The sequence below is a fragment of the Lemur catta genome, chromosome 6, assembly GCF_020740605.2.
Source record: "Lemur catta isolate mLemCat1 chromosome 6, mLemCat1.pri, whole genome shotgun sequence".
In the NCBI taxonomy this organism is placed as follows: Eukaryota; Metazoa; Chordata; class Mammalia; order Primates; family Lemuridae; genus Lemur; species Lemur catta.
Genome location: NC_059133.1, coordinates 32,873,346 through 32,894,723, shown reverse-complemented (window position 1 = coordinate 32,894,723; position 21,378 = coordinate 32,873,346). Strand labels below are relative to the sequence as shown.

General features: G+C 36.9%; 1 protein-coding gene across 2 annotated transcripts in view; it reads left to right on the top strand.

The window, feature by feature from the left end:
* TMTC2 (transmembrane O-mannosyltransferase targeting cadherins 2) overlaps positions 1 to 20,469 on the top strand; it is a 370,759-nt gene extending 350,290 nt beyond the window's left edge. The window contains exon 12 of one of the 2 annotated variants that reach the window (XM_045553293.1): positions 17,798 to 20,469. In XM_045553293.1, coding sequence (XP_045409249.1) covers positions 17,798 to 17,902 — 105 coding nt within the window. In that variant the 3' untranslated portion in view covers positions 17,903 to 20,469. The remainder of the gene's footprint in view (positions 1 to 17,797) is intronic. The other variant, XM_045553294.1, reaches the window with a different exon arrangement.
* Positions 20,470 to 21,378: the final 909 nt, after the last annotated feature.

Below are 21,378 nucleotides of genomic sequence, written 5' to 3'. Positions count from 1 at the left end.
CAGGTGTCTTCCCAGAAATACACAGTGTTCATGTGACCCCCTTTTTACTTCAGCTGGAGATGTACGGCCCAAGGGAACTTATTCTCTGAGCATGTGGGACTCCCTTTGGACTCATGCCAATAGTGTAGCCCAGTAGAGGTGTGATCTTACAATAGAATATTTGTAATATGAAATATATCTAACTCACAGAAGATATTAATGTATTAGTTCATTTTCTGTTCTATAAAAGAATACCACAGCCTGAGTAATTTATAAAGAAAAAAATATTTCTTACAGTTCTGGAGGTTGGGAAGTCCAAGGGCATGGCTCCAGCATCTACTTGGCTTCTAGTGAAGGCCCTCTTGCTGCGTCATAACTTTGCAGGAGGCATCACCTGGTGAGACAGAGGAAGCCTTCTAGATCAAGTCCCTTTTCCTCTCCTTATAAAGCCACTAATCCCATTATGGGAGCCCAATCCAGAAGACCTTATCAAATCCTAATTATCTACCAAATGTCCCACCTCCAGTCAACATATGAATTTGGGGATTAAGTTTCCAATACATGAAATTTGGGGTAAGTAAAGATGCATAATAACAAATTCATTCTTGTGAACACATCAATAACTCCAAAAATAATAACTTTTATTTACCTATATTCTTTTTCCCTGTCCCATCTATATGACTCTGTTTAAGAGATAAACCCTATTTGAATCATCACACTAAATTTTGAAGATTAGTCTTTAAATGAAAAATACCACTAATTATTGTGTTAAATATATAGTTATTTTAATATACTTGATTTAGGAATGCATTTTTATTTCTTAAATCCTATTGAATGGACACCTACTAAAATGTCATCAGTATTGTTTTTGGCTAGCCACTGAAGTACAGGGGAAACTGACATTAAAAAACTTGAACTGCAAAGCCACCAGAGCAATCCAATACCACCATTAAGAAATGTGTTCGTCAATCATTAGGACCATCTTAGGACATGCCATCAGTGCTACAGTGGATTTCTTGGTGAAGCGTCCTGAATTGTAAGCAAATGCTACTTTGGTGCTTAAAATTAGGTGTTAACAAGTGGAAATTATCTTTTAAAAGTTAACTTTACTAAAAACATTAGCTAAAGCTCCCTCTTGCTAGGATTTGTTAATGCAATTGTTTCATTGTCTTTCTTGAAATCATCAAGACTAATCTCAGTGATATTCTTTATCCCTGTTTGCATAAGTTACCCCAAAAAGCCCAGTTCTCTCAACTAACCCCTCATTCCCCACAATTTTTAATGCCCCCAAAACTCTCTAAATCCCTCTTTTGCCTGCATCACCAGTCATTCCCCAGCTTTTGAAATATTTGCTAATTTTGTTCTCCCAGGATAACTCTCTGACCTGGTTGCTGTTTTCTCTTCTACAAAACCTCTGTGATCTCATCTCAAACATCCCACTCGGACTACATCTCCATCTCTGCTACCAGCTTCCCAAATGCGTCAGCCATACCCAAGACCATGGAAATCACCAGTGTCTCATTGTTCTTCACGTTGTGCCTCACAGCCCTTTTAAGATTAAATTTCAAAGTCAATTAAATTTCAAAGTCAGCCAATTATAACCATTCCCTTGCCTACAGCCTCCTTTGTGTCTTTCTGCCTCATCATACGTATTTGACCAAATCAACGCCTGGTCAAAGCCATTTCTGCCTATTCCATGTTTGCATCTTGAATCTAAATGTGACTAAACAAAAGACACAACTCACTTTAAACTCAGTACCAGTGGCCTCAAGTGAACCCTCAAACCTGGGTGGCAATCATACTGTAGTTTTTTCTAGACTATGCTTTCTCAATATTTTTCTAGGTAACTATTCATACCTTACCCTCAACTCTAAAATTTCCAGTATTTTTTCCCTCATCATCATACTCTGCTAATGACCTTGCTTCTCTTTCACAGACAATATAGAAATAATCAGAAATTCCACAGGCTTCCATCACCACATCTAACCATTTATTAGCATCTGTGCCTTTGAATGCTATGTTTCCTGCTGTTATTATAGATGAACTGTTCATGCTTCTAACTCAAGCCAGCCTCTTCATTTCTTCATTAGATGCCTCTATGCTTGACTCCTGAAGGACATCACTCCAGCAGTTACACTCCCTCTCCCTCCCTTTTTGTCACTCTCTCTGTCTCTCGCCTGCATTAACAAATTTTTCCTCAGATGTTTTGCATCAGCATTTAAACATCATGTTATTTCTTCCAAAAATGAAAATCAAAAAGCCTTTCAAGCCCATTTCTGCCTCTAGCTACCACTCTGTTTCTTCCCTTCCCTTTATAGCTTTCCATTTTCATATAAACCCACTCAAACATTCTTTTCCCCCGATTGTGTCACCAAAACTGCTTCTGTCAAAGTTATTAGAATAATACTCAGCATTGTTAGATTCAATTGTTTTCAGTCTGATTTCATTTTTTTTTATTAGTAGCATTAGACACCAATGATTACTCTTGCCTTCTGGAGTAATTTCTTCCCTTGGTTTCCAGAAACAACCCACCACCACCACCTAACTCTGGTCCCTCTTATCCTTCACCCCTTAGCTGGTTCTTTTCCATCAATCCAGTGTGTTTAACCTTGGAATTCTTTTTAACTCACTTCCCTCCTCTCTGTACACCCAAACTCATGGAGTCTTGCCCTCTCGGATGGCTTTAAGTGACATTGATACACTGGTAACTCTCAGAATTTATATCTCTATCCCAGACCTCTCCCTTGAACTCCACACTAATTTGTCCAATGTCTAGTAAATATCTCCACACGTAGAGACCCCTCAAGCTACTAGTTTAAAACTGAACAACTGATCTCCCTCCCGTACCTTCTCCTGTGCTCTTTCTCTTTGCAATAAATGGCTTCATTCTTTCAGTTCCATAAGCCAACTATCACTGCTGCTGTCTTGGTCAAAGACATCACTATCACCACTGACCTAAAATACTGACATTTACTCTTTCATTAGTGTACGTTCAATGCAGTAAAGTGATCCTATTAAAGCATAAGTGAGATCATGCACTCAGTTCCTTTAATTCTTCACTCAAAGGCCATCTTCTCTTAAGGCCTTTCCAGATCTCCCTGGTTAATATTTAATGTTGTAAACCAGGGTTCAGCAAACTTTTGTTGTCATGGGTCAGATGGTAAATATTTCAGGCTTTGCAGCCATAAGGTCTCTTTCGCAACTAATCCGCTCTGCTTTTGTAGCATGAATAGAGCCATAGGCAGTACGTATATGATCAAGTGTGGGTATGTTCTGCTAATACTTTATGAATTCTTAAATTTGGATATTATATAATTTTCATAAGTCATGATGGATTCTTCATTTGAATATCTTCAACCCTTTAAAAATGCACATTTTTAAATGGGCCAGCAGTGGGCTGGATGTGACCCACAGGCTGCTTTGCTGAGCCCTCTCTGCTCCCAGACATTCCTTAAACCCTGTCTGTGTTACATTGTTTTTACCTTTCCATGTATCATGATGTAAAATGCTATATATATTATAAATGCTATATATTTTGCTCTTTTAGTGTGTAGTTATTATCTGTGTCTTACAAATAGATAAGCTCTGTGAGATCTGGGATTGTTGACTGTTTTATGTGCTGCTGGATCGCCAATGCTGTGGTTGGTGCTCAGTAATTAGATGTTGAATGAGTGACGGAAGGAACAAATTACATTAAAAAGGTAAAAAGAGAAAATTATCTATAATGGGTGGGACTAACTCAAATTTATTTTAAAACTTACAATCAGAGAACTGCAAGAGAAATATCATTTTAAGGATTAACAGCCTACAAAAGGTTCCTTCAGTGACTTTCTTATTAAAAATTTCATCTTATTGCATTGTTACAAATTTTCTTTCATCCTCCCTAAATCCTATTTATATATTATATAGTAAGCAATATTTTAATGCATCAATTCCTGATTATATGGAGTGACTATGCTTCCTGACCTCCTGTGGATAGTTTTGGAGTTGCATACACCTGTAGACTAGCCATATTGCACCCCACCAAGAGCTGAGGCTCTTGTTACAAAGTATGTTCACTTAGCATCCAGGACTTAATTTTCTAAGAATATTACCTTTAGAATTACCATTTAGTTTTCCACTTCTCTTGGATGAAGTAAAGGAGTTAAAGTTCTTAAACTTCTGTCTTTGACAGAAGTAAATAAAAGTGTCAAATTATCGGCATTAAAGCATAACTTAATTTCTATGAGCCATTTCAAGGTACTGCAATTGTATTTAATTATTATATGCAATGAACATTAAACATTTATGAGACAAAATGGGCTACAATTTAATTAGATAGTGAAGTATTTATAAGGTACTTTAAGAATAACTAATATGTAATAGCAAGAAAATATCTTGTGTCTGGTTTCTTACATAAAAGAATTGAAAAGACATGCCCTCTTATATTCCAAGGAAGTGTTTTTGTTTTATTTCTCCTGACATAAATCATAGCTAGAGGTGATATGTGGCCAAGTTTTAGTGTAGTCAAATATTAGATTACTATTTCAAGGTTGTTGCATTGCCAATACAAAATTGTGTTTTTTGAGTAGGTAAAAATGTATTACTTTGTAATTCTGTAAATATATTTGACATGCCATATAATCATGATTCTGTAACTCAGTATTGAGGATAAGTCTAAAAGAAATCATAGTTGGCATATGAAAATTAGTCATTGGGTCTGAAATAATTTACTTTGTTCTAACTTCCTTTTCAAGTCTTTTTTGGTTGCTATTTCTGAGTGTGGGTGAATAAGTATCCAATAAATATGTATGAGGCCAGCAGTTGCTTGGCTCTGTGTCTCTGTGATTACTTTATTGATTGCTAGTTATTGGTTTGCTTGCTTTGTTTTTTTTATATTAACAATGTAAAACAAAGGAAGGGAAGCATGAAGGTAAGGATATAGGGCTTGCAGAAAAAGGGTTGATCAGAGAAAGAGATAAAACATTGGTAGATTAGGTAAAAGCAATGCAAATTCTGTATTATACTTGATAGATGCTTTTCTCTTGCTAAGTTTAGAATTTTTCCTTCACATTGACTTTAGATAGTATGATGACTATGTCTTGAGGAAGTCTCTCCAACAGTGTATCTACCCAAAGGAAAAGAAATCATTATATAAAAAAGACACCTACACTGAGGAGGGAGAATTGCTTGAGGCCAGGAATTTAAGACCAGCCTGAACAAGAGTGAGACCCTGTTTCTACAAAAGTTAGAAAAATGAGCTAGGGTTGGTGGCCTGTGCCTGTAGTCCCAGCTACACTCGGGAGGATGAGGCAGGAGGATCATTTGAGTCTAGGAGTTTGAGGTTGCAGTGAGCTATGATGGCACCACTGCACTCTAGCCTGGGCAACTGGGCAACAGAGGGAGACCCTGTCTCAAAAAAATAAAAAAATACCTCTACTCTTATGTTTATCTCAGCACTCTTCACAATAGCAAAGATGTGAATCAACGTAAGTGTCCATCTGTGGATGATGTCTGGATAAAGAAAATGTGGAATACTACTCAGCCATAGAAGGAATATAATCATGTCTTTTACAGCAACATGGATGGAATTGGACTTTATTATCTTAAATGAAATAATTCAGAAACAGAAAGTTAGATACCATGTTTTCACTTACAAGTGGGAGCTAATTAATGTGTACACATGGACATAGACAAAGGGAATAATAGACCTTGGAGACTTGTAAGGGTGAGAGGCCAGGAGCTGGGGTGAGGGATGAGAAACTACTTAATGGGTACAAATGTACACTATTTGGCTGATAGTTACTCTAAAAGCACAGACTTCACCACTACACTGTGTATCCATGTAACAAAAGTGCACTTGTACCCCTTAAATGTATAAAAATAAAAAAAAATACTTTAAAAAGTCAGTATTTTATAAGAATGCCATGAAGCCAGTCTTTAAAACCTCGTTTCAGATATAAAATCTGCTGACTGTACATGCTTTAACTTAGGAGATGGTGGATGCAATCTGATGGTGGCAATTTCAGATACGGTCAGAAATAAAGGCAAAATGTGCAATAGAATGGAGAGATCTTGAGGGTGATATGTGTACTATGTGAGTCGCAGAAGTTCTATCATTAGATCTCCCTTGATTTGCCATGAATGAGTTTAGAACAGGAGCCACGTTTATTTATTTTTACATGTTCAGGTGTGACAGACACCTTGACAAGTGTATTGGCTTGGAGTACGGCATGGCTTCACCTTGATTGGTGTGTCCTGATGGAATATTTTCTGAAATTATGTGTGAGACCCTTGCATCATTATTTTTCCAAGCATGTATCAACAAAGTCTTGGCCCTATAAAAGTGCAAATAGAATGCCACACATCAGACAATGTGTTTACATTTTATTTTTAGTTCCTGGCAAGATTTATAGTTTCTGTAGGAATTGCTATGTTCCTGCCCATTATGTTTGATCTGGTCATCCTAACTCAGAGCATTCGAAATACTTTCCATTTTCTGTGTGCTTGAAGGCTATGGTGAATTCGCTCAGTGAAACATGTTTCTTCATATTCATTCTGCAGAGGGACAGTTGCTACTTTCTAATGTCATGTTGAAATGTGATTGCTCTGAATGAAACTGTCACCCCTGCATTAATCCTGCTTGTTCACACCATGGTGGCTGTCTGCTTTGTAAGAAGAATAAAAAATTCCTACCCTTCTGCTATAGACTGGATATTTGTGTCCCTCCAGAATTAATATGTTGAAACCCCAACCCCTAATGTTATGATATTTGGAGGTTGGGCCTTTGGGAGGTAATTAGGTCACATGGGTGGGGTCCTCACGATGGAAGTAAAGCCCTATAAAAAGAATACACAGGGAGACTGTTTCTGTGTGCACACACCAGGGAAGGCCATGCGAGAACATAACCAGGAGAAAGACCCTCGCCAAGAACCTGACTGATTTCTGACTTTCAGACTCCAGGAAGTGAGAAATAAACCTTTTTTTTGTTTAAGCCACCCAGTACATGGTACTCTGTTATAGCAACCAGAACTGACTGAGAAACCGTATTTAGAATATATATGCCTAACCTAAATTTCATTTTAATCTATTAATCTTTGAGGTCTCTGGCATGCTCATTTTCATAATTTTTACAAAAATGAATATTTGCAATAAGTTCTATTCAGGAACAAATCTGTCATTTCCACAATATACAAACTAATGTCTCTCAGTTGACCTCCATCAGTTCAAAGCTTTGATTGGCAAACATAGTAGGCAATTAGAGAAATAATACACATTGATTAAAAAATTTCTCCTGAATTTGATTGTTATTGCATCTGTTGAATCTTTACCACAGTATACCTTTCATTATGTCACTGCACATGGTAGTATATCTATACCTCTCGCTATTATTATATATATTTAACATATGTATGCATATGTAGATCTCTCAGATGATTAATTCACAAAGCAAAAAGTTCAGGGGAAAATGCATCTCTGCTTCTATCCTCCATGGCAGTTGAGTTCTTAAATATTGTAAGCACAGATCTCAATTTTCAACGTATCTCTGAAGTACATTTTAATAACAGCATGATTATTCCAGTGACACGATCCAACTCCTTGGAACGAGCAGTCATTTTATTAAATTTATTCAAACTCACGCCTCTCACATACACATGTGGACGGCCTGTACAGCTGGAAATCCTTCTGTGTAACATGACTGTGATGGAGAAGGCACGCACATGTTCCTCCCTCCCAAACTTCATGCTAAAAAGAAAGTGTAGAATGAATTATATTGCTTAAATCGTATTTCAGATAGAAACAGGCAAGGAATTTGATTCAAAAGAAAAGAAGATGCTGTGGATTTTCGTAGCAGCTATTTAGATTAGTAAGGGCAGACGGCTCTTGGTGTTTTAGACATAATAAATGATGCTTGCCCATTGTGCATAGTCTCTTCTAAATTTCTTAAATTCTACTAATTCTCATCCTTCCAGTCTGCATGTGCTGAGTCATCAGAGATTTTCTCCCTTATGTAAAACTTTTATTTAATAGTTTTATTCAAATTATTACCTATATGCTTATTAGAAATTAAGATAGTGTACTGATGGCATTTTATAAAAAGTATGAGTGAAAGTTAGGTGGCTTGGGATCGAGGTTTTGCATTCGGATCACTTGAAAGATGTTCCTGTGAAATTAAGGACATCAGGAAACCCAGCTTTGAAATAGGATCATCTTAAGCAAAGACTATTTTCTAGGGTCATATTTTTTTTTTTTTTTTGAGACAGAGTTTCGCTTTGTTGCTCGGGCTAGAGTGAGTGCCGTGGCATCAGCCTAGCTCACAGCAACCTCAAACTCCTGGGCTCAAGCAATCCTACTGTCTCAGCCTCCCAAGTAGCTGGGACTGCAGGCATGCGCCACCATGCCCAGCTAATTTTTTATTTATATATATTTATATATATATATATATATATATTTTAGTTGGCCAGATAATTTCTTTCTATTTTTAGTATAGATGGGGTCTCACTCTTGCTCAGGCTGGTCTCGAACTCCTGAGCTCAAGCGATCCACCCGCCTCGGGCTCCCAGTTAGAAAGAACTATTTTAACAGAAGAACTATTCTGTTAAAATCACTGTTTGATATTCCCCAAACCACAGCTGTTGGCATTTTGATCACCATAGAAATGAATAGCGCTCCACATTGTGACAGTCATACTCATCATAAAAGTTAAATGAGCATTCTTGTAATACCCGCTGGGATGGGCAGGTGCAGGAGGGAAGGATTGAGTACAGAGGATAAAATGTGTCACTGACAAAGTGAAACTACTCCCTTAATACAGTGTTGTGTCTTGCTTGTCACCTGTATTTGTTTTGTTTTATTCAAAACTATTTCAAAAGCACAAATACTTTGTTGAAACTGAAAATCAAAATGAATCATTTCTATTATCTGTCAGAATTTGCCTTGCCATTGCTAGATTTCCTACGTTGTTTTCCCTTGCTCTATCTACCATTTGGTAAATCTGTTTGCAGAGGTGCTTTGTTCAAAATACGAGTGTAGGCAAAATATGACTAAAAGAACTATCATTTCTGAATTTGGAGTGTTGCATTGCTTGTGGGGTTTTGTTTCATCATATCATTTTGTGACAATCATTTGGTTTATTGTATTAATATTGCATTTTAATAAGGATTTACTTTTCCATTTTGCTTTGGTCCTAGAAGGGTTAACATCATAGTTTATCACTATTGGCAGCTTAATCTCCAAAATAATTGAAATTCAGATTCGTCTGTATTAGGGCTACTCTCTACTCCTGCCTCTGCTCTGAGCAGTCTGCTAAAAACACTTTTAAAAAGTAACAAATGGATTTTGATGAGACCTACCAATATTAAAAGTTCACATACCATTCTCATTTTGGAACTATAGACTTTAAACAACCTCATAATGCATCTCATCTAGTAACCTCATACCCAGAAGAAAATAACCTCCCCTCTCCCACACAGCTCAGTCTTAGTATTTCTCTTGTAGACGCGCCTTATTCTTTGGAATAAAAGAATTTATATTCATGCACAGGACTGTAGCTCCTGGAGGCCATTCCTTCATCTATGCCGTCCTCTATAGTGCTTATGTCAGTGCACGGATCACAGTTTCACCCACCTCTTAAGTTCAAGGGGCGTAAATGAGACAATGAATGTACACCTCCAGATAGCTTGTAGTAAATGCCAAGGTGCACATAAAGTTAGGTAAAGCTAGATACAGACTAAAAAATATATTGTTCCTACTGTTTATACAGTGTCTGGCAGAGACCTTGGCATATAATAGGTGCTCAATAAATGTTTGTTAAATTACGTTGAGATAGGTATAGAATTTAACTCTTCTAGGTCAGTTTCTTCTGCTAAATCCTAAAACTTTGTTGTCTTTCAGCAAGCATTCATTGAGAGTTTCTGCCATATGCCCACGCCTGGCACTAGCAATGTAAAGACAATTAAAATAAATTCACTGTCTCTTTCACCCTCTAGCAAAGAAGATAGACACTTATAAAAAGTAACTATAATTCATTGCAGTAAGTGTTTCAATTTATATATGTAGACAGTACTGTAGAAGTAAGCTATGAATAAGAGATTGTTAAAATCGTTTTTAAAATGAGCAGAAATTTGTCAAAGAGAGAATGGAAGAAGGAGTCTATCATGCAGTCTATCATGAGGAATGACTTCTCAAGTGAGCATATGGCAGAAATAGAAGTTTCCTGTGGCTCAGGGAGAATGTACCTTGAGAGATTATTTTAGCTGCCGGGTTGTAAAGGGCATCTTACTACTGGGCTGAAGAGTCTGGAATCTTTTCTTTACGCTCAGGTTGAAACCTCTAAAACACCATTTGTGATTTAGAAAGACAAATGGTCAGGTGGGAGATAGATTGGAGTAAGGAGGAAACTGAAGGTGAGGAAAATCCTAAGAGGCTGATAAGTTAGGAATGGGATGAGATGCAAAACTTACCGGTGCCAGCAGAAATGGAGAGTGGTAAAGGGAGGTAAAGTGTGAAACATGCTGTTCATCTGAAGTTATCTTCTTGTACCTGACAAAGGAACTAAGAAGAAAACAAGGAATCTGGATAAAGACAGGCTATAAAGAGAAGTTTCTACTATGCTGGGCTGGATTGGGGCTGCCGTCCTCCCGTATACACCCATCCAGGATTTCCCGTAGCTACTGTGTGATTCCACTGCATCCTGCTGCCCCTTTCTGTGGCCCACCATCTGGCTGCCCAGACATCTGTCCTCGTCCTCTCACCCCCACTGAAAGTGAACCTATATAAGGCATTCTCCATTTTTTTATAACAGATTTTTCCTTGTAGAAATGGTGAGTATCTGGTTCTCAATCGTGGGAAGCATTGGGGCAGGGAGCCCTATTTAGGACCTGTTTTGAGGTAGCAGAGGCTCTGTGTTCTTATCTTTCAAATATCACTAGGCAAGAGCTCTTACAAAACTTACTCTGTCCAGATATTAAGAATAGGTGAGTCACTGAAGGCAAAATATAAAAAGCTAATAAACTTAAGAAAATGTTATTAACCTCTCTAGCAGTCAGGGAAAAGAAACTAAGTACACAATAAGGTACAGGTTGAGTATCCCTTATCTAAAATGTGTGAGACCAGAAGTGTTTTGGATTTCAGATTTCTTTTCCTGATTTTGGAATATCTGCATTATACTTACCAGTTGAGCATCCCAAATCCTAAAATCCAAAATCCTCCAGTGAGTGAGCATTATGTCCACACTCAAAGAGTTTCAGATTTTGAAGCATTTCAGATTATGGATTGTCAGATTTGGAATGCCCAACCTGTGTTATTTTACAACTTTCAATTCAGCAAAAATTAAAAAGTTAGACTAGTGTAATTAGGATATGGGATAAAGAAATTCCTAATACATGTTGATGTTAATGTATTTTGATACAACTACTTTGAAAGGCAATTTGGTAGGTAATATCTAGCAGTCAAAGATCCCCTGTGATCCGGCAATTCCACTCCTACAAACACTCCCATAAGCATGTGTGAAGATATGTACAAGAAAATTGATGGCAGCCCTTTTTTAAAGCGTCTGTATTCTGTCATTAAGAGAAGGTAGTCACTCAATGGAATTCATGTGAAAGAACTAAACCTTACACATATCAAGATACATAAATCTGAAAAACAAAATATTGAGCAAAAAATTCAAGTTCCAGATGGGTGCTTGGCAGAAATGGCACTCTATTAATGGATGATGCCAAATCTATGAAATTAAAACTTAAAAAGTATTTACATTTGTTATGGGTACACAAACAATGAAAGTGTAAAATGTGCACTGGAATGACAAATACCAATTTCAGGATAGTGGTTTTCTTTGGGGAGTGGTCAGGAATAGGACAATGAGAGAGATCTGGGGACTTCAGTTGTGTTTATAAAGTTGTATTTGTTAGGCAAGTACATGGTGTTTGTCATAGTCTCTGAAATTTTTGTATGCATAAAATATAACAGAAAAATACTTGTATATGGCTTTACTCATGTGTTTATTCTCTTAGTCTATCAACCATCAATCTGATCTGTTCAGCTACCTATTCATTTCTTTTTCTGTGTCAAAATAATTTTATTTAAATAATCCAAGAGAAGAAGATTAGATTAAACAGAGTTAAAAGAAAGGGGCAGTATATAATCAGAAGAATGTAGATTCCAAAGAGATTTGGGGGGAAAAATTACCAAAACTTAATGATTAGATGTGAATATGTGTGTGACGTAGAATCAGTGATAATTTATTCAGATTTCTAGCTTGGCATCAGACCATTAAGCCTGAAAATGAAACAGAGGATGAGGAGTGATATAGGAACTAAAAGGAAGAAAATATCTAGTATTGTCTCTGTACATGTTATGTGTTTTCCATAAGCCTAACAGTTTAATTGAATAACTATTAAATATCTGCCATGTATAAGGCACAAATATAGAGATCATTAAATTTATGCATAAATACTCTTTTTCATTAATGTTTATTAAAATGTTCATGCCATTAATTTTTAAACATCATGGTACAGTTGCTGCTCCAGTAAATCCAATTGGGTAAGCAATTTCACCTGAATACAGTTGAATGCCAGTATGCAGACTTCATTAAGTTATTTGGTAACTACTTTAAAAAGACCAAGAATTCATTAAAAACTTCAGGTTATGCAAGCTCATTTAAGTTTTCAAATTATGTTCAGAAGGAACGTTGAAGGTGGTTATCTTGAAAACACCCCAAAAATGTATAGTATATTAATTGAGCAATGACTAGATAAGGCTAACATCATTCTTAAAAGTTATTTTGTTCATACAACAGTATATATACAACTCTGGATAATTTCAGCAACATGAGTAGATTCGTTGGATGGAAATAAATGTACTTGTAATATTAGAAATATCAGTGTACTATAGCTATCTTCATCTTTTCCATAGTTTCATTGGCCTGTTCTTTCTCCTTCGTAAAAGGAAAGTGGCCAGAGGGACTAATGGGATAGAGAGATGGGGTCTTCTACATGGGTTTCCAACTCCTGGCTAATTAGGACATCTCAACCAATCCCTTTTTTTTCTTTTCTTTTCTCTGGGCCCCACTCAAGTTCTCCTTTCAGAAATCTACACTTCAGTGTTCTATGTTTTAATCCTGTTCCCAATAGAAACATGAATGCCCAATCCTACATCTTCATGTGGTCTCACTATTTCTCCTTCATAGGTTTCTTACCAAGACTAAAGGATAGGCTAAGGCCAGAAAAATGACTCTGTGTTCCAATCCTGTGTGTTCAGGATGCCCTGTGAGCTCAGCTGGGTTCTTTGGGAGCCTAAGGGGCCTTAAACAAAATTTTGTAAAATACATTTAGTGACAATTTCCCATTTTCCCTATGTGTGACAAACTTTTGGGGCACCCTGTAGAATCAGACCTCCAGCATCTTGCCTTTGTTCTACCTCACTCCAATATACATCCATTATTTTAATTTTGTGTTCTTCCATCAATGTTGGAGAAATAAGCCAAAGACCACAATAAAATACAGTAAAGGCAGAATTCCCTAGAGACTTGAAAAAGATGTCATTTGGTGCCTCGGTATGTCTGCCAGTCAGCCCCTTTGATGTAAAGCATCTGTCCTCTTCAAGGAAACAAAGATCTGGTTCTTCTTTCTAGTCTGTGAAGCAGGAGGTGGTGTCATTTGTTGTACAGAGCCAGGAGCCCCATGTTTACCGGGCTGCAAGCTGCTGAATGCCTTGGTTTAACATGCTGAAAATTTCATCAGCTGTCTTTAATAAAAGAGGATGTGTGTAGGGGAAGACATCAGCAGTTGTGGTTGGGTTTCTGTTCCCCAGCCCATGAGTTACAGCTGGCATGGAGCAATGACACCAATATGTAATCAGACTGCCAGTCACTGTAATGCTTGCATTCTGATCAGATGGCTAGGTCGTCTTTAAGTCTATTTAGAAGCCTTTCCATGCTCTTATTTGATTATCAATAGGCTTTTCATACCCTCTTTTTCTGTCTAATAACAATCATTTATGGCTTCTGTTATATGAACATTTACTCTCTTAAATAATTGCATGACCAAGAGAAGAATCCTACTTTTTGGGAGGGTAGACATTCGACCTGACATACTCTGTTCTATACGTTATAACCTCTTACAGGAAAATTTAATCACACAAGCTATAAAATGATATAATCTATGATCTAGAAGTGACCTTTAGAACAGTTGTTCTCAAATTTTAATGAGCATATAAAGCACCTGAGGGTCTTACTGAAATTCAGGTTGATTCAGTAGGTGGGGCCTGAGCTTCTGCATTTCTGTCAGGCTCCCAAATGATGCTGGTGCGACTCCCTGAACTCCAGTTTGTGTCGCTCAGCTAGAAGACCCGAAGGCGTTCCGTCCAGTGCACACCCCTTAAGCTTCCCTAGCGCTGCTGTGGAGGGACAGACATGACAAGCTTAAAAGTTAAAGCCCCTGTGTTTGAGGACAGAAAACCATGTAAGAAAAATTAGAGTCTATATCCAGTCTTATTCATAAATTTTTAACAAACACATGTATATATATATTGTTTATATCAAAATAATGGTTGACATTTTCAAAGCGGTTACCTAGGGTTGCACCACTCATTACTTAACGTCACATTTTAGCATACCTCTATATAGATTCCATCAGTTTCCATTCACTCAAATAAGAAAGCTATAGTGATGTTTTAAGCATTATGTAATGCACATTTGTAGGTTTTTAAAAGTTTATTCTGTTAAAATAGACGTTTACATTCAAACCAGAATGTTACAGCTGAACCTAAAATATATACCTGCTTAAACATATTGAATGATGTTCTTAAATATGCACACTTTTAGTTTACATATATTTTTAGTCCTTAGGCAAAGCAATGAATGAGTCTATGTAAGCTTTCTTGAGATCTGTTATACCACATTAACTTCATAATATCAATTTATGATTATTTTTGTTTAATGAGTAAATTCTAGTGTGGGTGCTGCAAAATTAAAGTTATTACAAACATTTACCATTATAATTAGCATTCAGAACTCATTCATCAGAATAGATTTAACTTCTTAATTGTGTTTTCTTAGAATAATATTAAAATACTAAATTTCTTTTCATAATTTGATTGTGGCTAGGTAACTCCAAAGTATTCCAAGGACAAAGGCGCCTCAGGCTGCAATTTAGTAAATGATAGTGAGGCCTGTTTATGTGGCAAGGTATACTTCACCAGCCATTTTTACATCTATCTCTTACAGGTTTAACCTTAAAAAGTCTAGAAAGCTAGTAATAGTAGTGCCAGTTCAAAAATCGTTAACGTTTGGTTCACTGTTCAGGCACCCTAACAAGGAAGTTCTACTTTGTGTTGTTGAATTGATGAGAAGGAGGGAGAAGAACAGGAAAAAGACAAAATGTTTGTGATCTCAGATAACATCTACAGAAACCCTATGAAGCAAGTACTGTTGTCTTCCCATCTGTGGAAGAAACTGAGGTGTCTGGCCCCCTCACCCCTCTTGTTCAAGTGCATACATCTCTGTGGTGGAGCTGATATTTGCACCCAGGCAGTCTGACTCTGTAACCTCTGAGTGTTTTTAATAATCCCTTTGAGTTGCAATTATAGATACAGACACTGTAAGTACAGACATTTTGGTAATAAAGTGATCCAGGAAATAACGACTGTCCCACAGAGCCATCTGGTTTCTCTCAGCCTCATCCCTGGGCCTCTTCCATTTCTGGTTAGTCAGGAATGGTCTCTAGCAGTGGTTCTCCCTCCCTATTTCCTCTCGTCCCACTCAGGTAGCAGAAAGTCTAAGCATTTTATCTATTTAGCATCTCTAGTAATTCAGGCTGTGAGCACGCTTCACCATCAGTTTAGTAGCTGTTTATTGATAGTTGTGCTAAGCACTGTGCGAGAACATAATTCAGAAATGTGTCCCAGCATCAGGGAACTCGAGATAAAAACAGTGGTGTGATTACAAGGTTCTTACAGGAAGACAGAGTAGGTGGTGGTATTTTCAGTTTCCAATGTGGAGCTTTTCACTGCACATGTAATTTAGAGCCATGTTTATTTGGATTGATGTTTAAAATTAGAAACTGACCATCTGTATTTTTCTTGATAAGTGTGGAGTCATCCTGACCAAAAGGTTTTTGAAGGTCAGGAGTAGCTTATATTTGCAACATTATTTTTGGAAAAGAAAAAAGGTTGTAGAAAAGTTTGAAAATAATGCCTAGTAGTTGAAGACTTAAGAGAATTTTGGTATGTATCCAGAGACATGTTATGTAGACATTGAAGTAAAAAATTTACAGGCTGTACAGCAGTGTAAGAAATCACAAACATGTATGTGCAAGAGCTCAAGCAAAATGAGACGAGGAAAAGAGATCTTGACATCTGCAGTGTGTCTGCTTTATACCTGCACTCTGCTATGTGTATCTGTTTATTTTTCTCATTGTATCTTTCCAACAGCATGCAAAGAAGTTAAGGTTATATCTTTCAAAAATGAACGAATTGGGGCACAGATATGGTAGGGGACTTCACAAGGTTGAGCAAGAACTCAGACTCAGATCTCTTAAAATCCAAATCTGATCATAGTTTTCAAAGTCGACTTAGTCTAAGCCATTCCACCCTCTCCCTTAGCATTGTTTTTGGTTCAGAAATAATTGTTTCTACAGTGAAGACTGGAATCACATGAATTCAGCTGAAAAATGCATTCATACTAAAATCTTGTGAAAATACTAAATCTTAAAAATAATTATGAACTATTTTAGGTTGTAGCACAGAGTTGAAGGACAATTAATAGTTGACGCTATCTGTAAAATGAAAGCATAATCCTAACATAAACACTTTTAATTTTATCTGATATGTGAAATATGCCTTTATGTAACTGCCAAAATATTAGCTGTTCTGTGTTAGCCAGAACGTTCCAGGGACAAGACAAGAGCAGAACAGCCTTTATTTGCAGATAGCAAGCAAAATATGTTTTCCTTTGGGAAGAACTTTTGTTGTTGTTAGCTAATTTCTGAGAATTTAGGGAAGGAAACCTTTGTTTTAAACTAGTACTGCCTAACTCAGGCCTTTTTTTAAACCCCCCCCCCACATGATGGTTCTATAATTCAATTATGATGCATTAGTGAAAATTCTATCAGAATTACTTTTTAATAAAATGAAACATTTTTTGTAAAGGTTTCACTTTTCAGTGCCGTATTTTATCTATTTTGATATATCTTTACTTTGCCATATTTATAGTAAACATCTACCATTGGAAGTTTACAAAACAACTTGGCTTTTAAAAACAAGGACTGTGTCTTGTTAAACTACTTAGGTTTGGAAAGAACTTTAAAGTGGTTACATTTGAATTTTTTCAGGGTTTTTATCCTAAAAACATCAGTAAAATTTTATAGTTTATCTTAATTGTTTTGCATTAAAAGCTTGGAATATTGCTAAAAAGAGAAAACAATGAGCGGACATAGATCTTTCAATTTTTCCCACTTAATTTTTTATTCCTTGCCATCGAGTTGAAAAAAATTTTTACTCTTTCCACCTGAAATTGTATCAGTTTTAACTTTTTTTCTCAAAAAATACTGTCGGACTAGGGTCCTAGGTCCTCATATTTTACCTCTGCTTTCTCATTAAAGAAAAAATACTACCCCTCTGGATGCCATCCTAGTTGAAGGACAAAGTACACAGCAGCTGTTTGCAGACTTTTTTTTCTCCCTAGTTATCTTTATCTGTTTGTATAAATCGCTAAATTGCTTCCATATAACGCCTGCAGACATAAGGGAATGATTTGCATAAGTGGATGAAGATTTTTGTTTTCCGGGAAGCAGAGCTGGGAACGGCCTCTTGATCGTTTTCCCTCCCCTCTCTCTCGCAGTACCCCCGCCGCCCTGATGAACCTGGGAGCCATCCTGCACCTCAACGGCAGGCTCCGCAAGGCCGAGGCCAACTACTTGCGGGCGCTGCAGCTCAAGCCGGATGACGTGATCACGCAGTCCAACCTCCGCAAACTCTGGAACATCATGGAGAAGCAAGGCTTGAAGACTTCCAAGACCTGACACGGGGAGCAGAAACCCCATCCTCCATGTTCAAAAGCTGGCCTCCTTAACAGACAGGACTTCCCAGCCGTGCTGTGCTAAGAGCGCATTTTGGACTCCAGGACCAGGGCAGAGGTCATTGAGGTCACAGCCACTTCTGGGAGAATCCACTTGGCTGTTGGGCACAGCTGTTACCACCAAAAAGGGGGAACGTTGGAAACCTCCTGGAGGATGGCATTGTTACCCATAGACTATAAACCAGAGCACTTAAAACAGAATTTTTTGACATTCTTAAAATGGAGGGGTGTCTCAGTTACAGATTTGGTTCATTTTGAAAGCTAATCTCAAAATTATATTGCTCCTTAACCACTGTGAGAGGAAGTCAGAGTGCCCATTCAGCCACAGTACTCCATTGAGGCCAAGTTGCTAACGGGGCTGGTGAAAGCGTAGTGTGAATCCCAGTGAGCCGCTGGTTGTCCTGACGCTGCTGCCTTCCCTCTTTGGGACAGCCTGCTTACCAATCTCTGAAGCTTAGGAAATTATTTTTTAAATCCTGTGTCAGAATCTGTCGGAATCTGCAGTTGTTTCTTGACTAGTGCACATAATGTTTTATGATTTGTATGTCACAGTCTTCATTCTTTGGGACATCATTTGCTTTTCGTGTTCTGAAAAGGATTTGGGGAGAGTAGAGCTAACCATACTTCACGTTTATGTTGTGAGAGGGGCCCAGGGAGGCCTTAAATGTGTCAGGCAGGCATTGTTTTTATTTTAATGTTGCCACTATCTTCCCCCAAACTGCCTAATAGAATTCATTATATTAATTCTTTTGAAATTACCTTTTAAAATGGCTATTCCTGGTTAATGTGCATGCGTACACAGGGTAAAGGAAAGGGAAGTTTATAAGTGTTCCTGTTCCAATAACTAACCAACAGCTATTAGACAAAAGAGAAGATGTTTTGTGCTTCCCAGATGTTGCTGTTTAAAAAATCAAGTCTACGCAAAGAAGTGGATGGTAGTGGTTGCCATTGATTCAGAGTTTTGGAAAGGGTTGGTGTGAAATGCTAATCACTTTTTAATGAATACCTAAACAGTAATGCTGACAAGTTTTCAAAGAATTATTTTGCTCTTCCTGAAAGATGTCAAAAATGACTTATTTTTAGTTGCAATAGAGTGTAGCATTAGCCTGCGTGTTTCTAGGTCTTCTGCCAAGTGCTTTTCTCAATTGAAAACTATTTTTCACTAGCAAATTTGATATTTTATTTCATTACCTGTTAGTAACCACTTCAGTGATCATTTCAACAAGGAAAAGACTATAAATGAAGTAGAGAAAAAACGTTTATTGAACAGTTTTTGGCTTGTAGTCAAACTTTGCTACTAAAAATTAGCTTCATATAACACTAGTCCATTATCAACTTCTTCATAAAGAAAGTAGCTATGCTATACCCTACATATTTATTTATTTATTGTTTTACCATAGAAGAATAACAAAACTTGATGCATTAAGCCAGTTCTTTGTAACTGAAAATTACCTGTTTTTCCTTCTTTTTCACTCTCCATGTATATATGATCGGCGTCCCCATTAAAGGGAAGCTGGACATGCAGATACATCATATTATGTTTTCTCCATATTTTATATGTTTTTCTATATATCTGAATACAGTGGGATAAAGAATTTAAAGTAGAGTTTCTATGACATTAGTGTTTTTGTGAGAAGGACAAATGTAGTGAGAGAGATTTTTTGATGGCATTAGTAAGAAGGCCCTCCTATAATATGTATATTATTTTGTAAACATTTCATTGAAGGGCCAAAAGTTAAATTATACCTAAATCACTGTGTTTTCAGAATGATATTTAACATTTAACAACAACAAACCCATGGTCAAACCAAAATAGTGGGTTGAAGTTTATTTTTCATCTTCTCGTGCATTGGCAATTTCAAAAAACAAAAAAAGAAATTTTATATAAGGCTATAGAGATTAATTCAATGTCTAACATTTGTATTTATTTAAATAGTTATTGACCTATGATGACTTCCTAGGCTTAACATTTTCTGTCTTTCTGTTGTTATTGTTATTCCTTCCAAAGACTTGGTTCTTAATAGGTTCACTGAATGCACAGTAGAGGCACTTCATGTTGACTCAGTCCCCAAGTAGCATTAATAATTGGGCCTGTGTCATAAAATGCATGGATCTTTAATAACTAAATGTCCCTGACACTTTTCACTACAGGGCTGGACTTAGTAACTGACCAACTCGGGGGGAGGCTTTGGGGTGGGGGGTGTTAGAAAATGATCAAAAAATGTCTCTGCTCAGGGATTTATGGTGGATTATTGCAGACAGTGCTAAAAATATAGAGCACAAGACAAGTTTACTAAATTAAAATTTTATTTTTTGAGAAACTGTTATTTGTATAAATTATCAAGATTTGTAGGCTTTCCTTTTGTAGAAATAATTGTTTTATGTGCCAGAGAATTTCAATTTTGTTTTCAACAATAAAGCATTGATAACAAATACGTTGTGTAAGCCTTTTTTTTAATCTTGTGCAGCAACACCACTTAAACTCTGTGGTTTTATCAGAACGAGGAGAAAAGATAAAAAGAGTAGAGGTTGAGTATCAAATAGAGATACATGATTTGTAGTTAATGTATAATCAATAATAATCAATTTTTAATAGTTACACTAATGACTATTGGTATTTTACAGCATTGTCAGTATCACCAGGTTTGCCATGTTCAGAAAAGATGACAAGGTTTTGTTTCATTTTCTTTGGTCATTCAAATATTTCTAGGGAATATTCCAAGTAGGGAATATTTGCCAGTTACCTGCTTCAGTAGATTGTTTTGGGGAAGAATGGCCCTGTTTGGTTTTGGATGAAAGCACAGCCCTATTCTTCTGAGAAATGAGAGTACAGCACATTCAGGAGTCAGTTATCAAGAAAACTTGGTTTTTAGCCATGGTGCAAAACTGACAGAAAACTCAATAGTCTTGTTAAAATTGTCATTATATAACAGTACTATGTATTGCCTATTTCCTCTATTATAGCATAAAAAGTTAGCTATGAGGACTTTATTTTATGCAAAACATGTATGCGTGAGGTTATGTTCCAGTTTTGCAGATAAGGAAACCAGGGCTCAGAGGTATGAAACAACCTGCCCAATGTCACTAAACTAGCCAGCAGCAAGCCTGTCCCCAAATTGTGTAATGATATCTCTGCTGTCATGTCGGCACTCAGGCATTGAACCAGAAGTCTGGAAATCAATTTTCTCCACTCTCTTGGCATTTTTCTAGCTGTTTTATCTTCCACAAATGATGTTCTCTACGTTTGTCACTGCAGATGATCATGAAGATTAAAGAAGGTAGTTCATAAAAAAAAATAAAATCTCAAAGATTTAGATTGTGAGAGCCAAAAAGGGCTTCAGTGA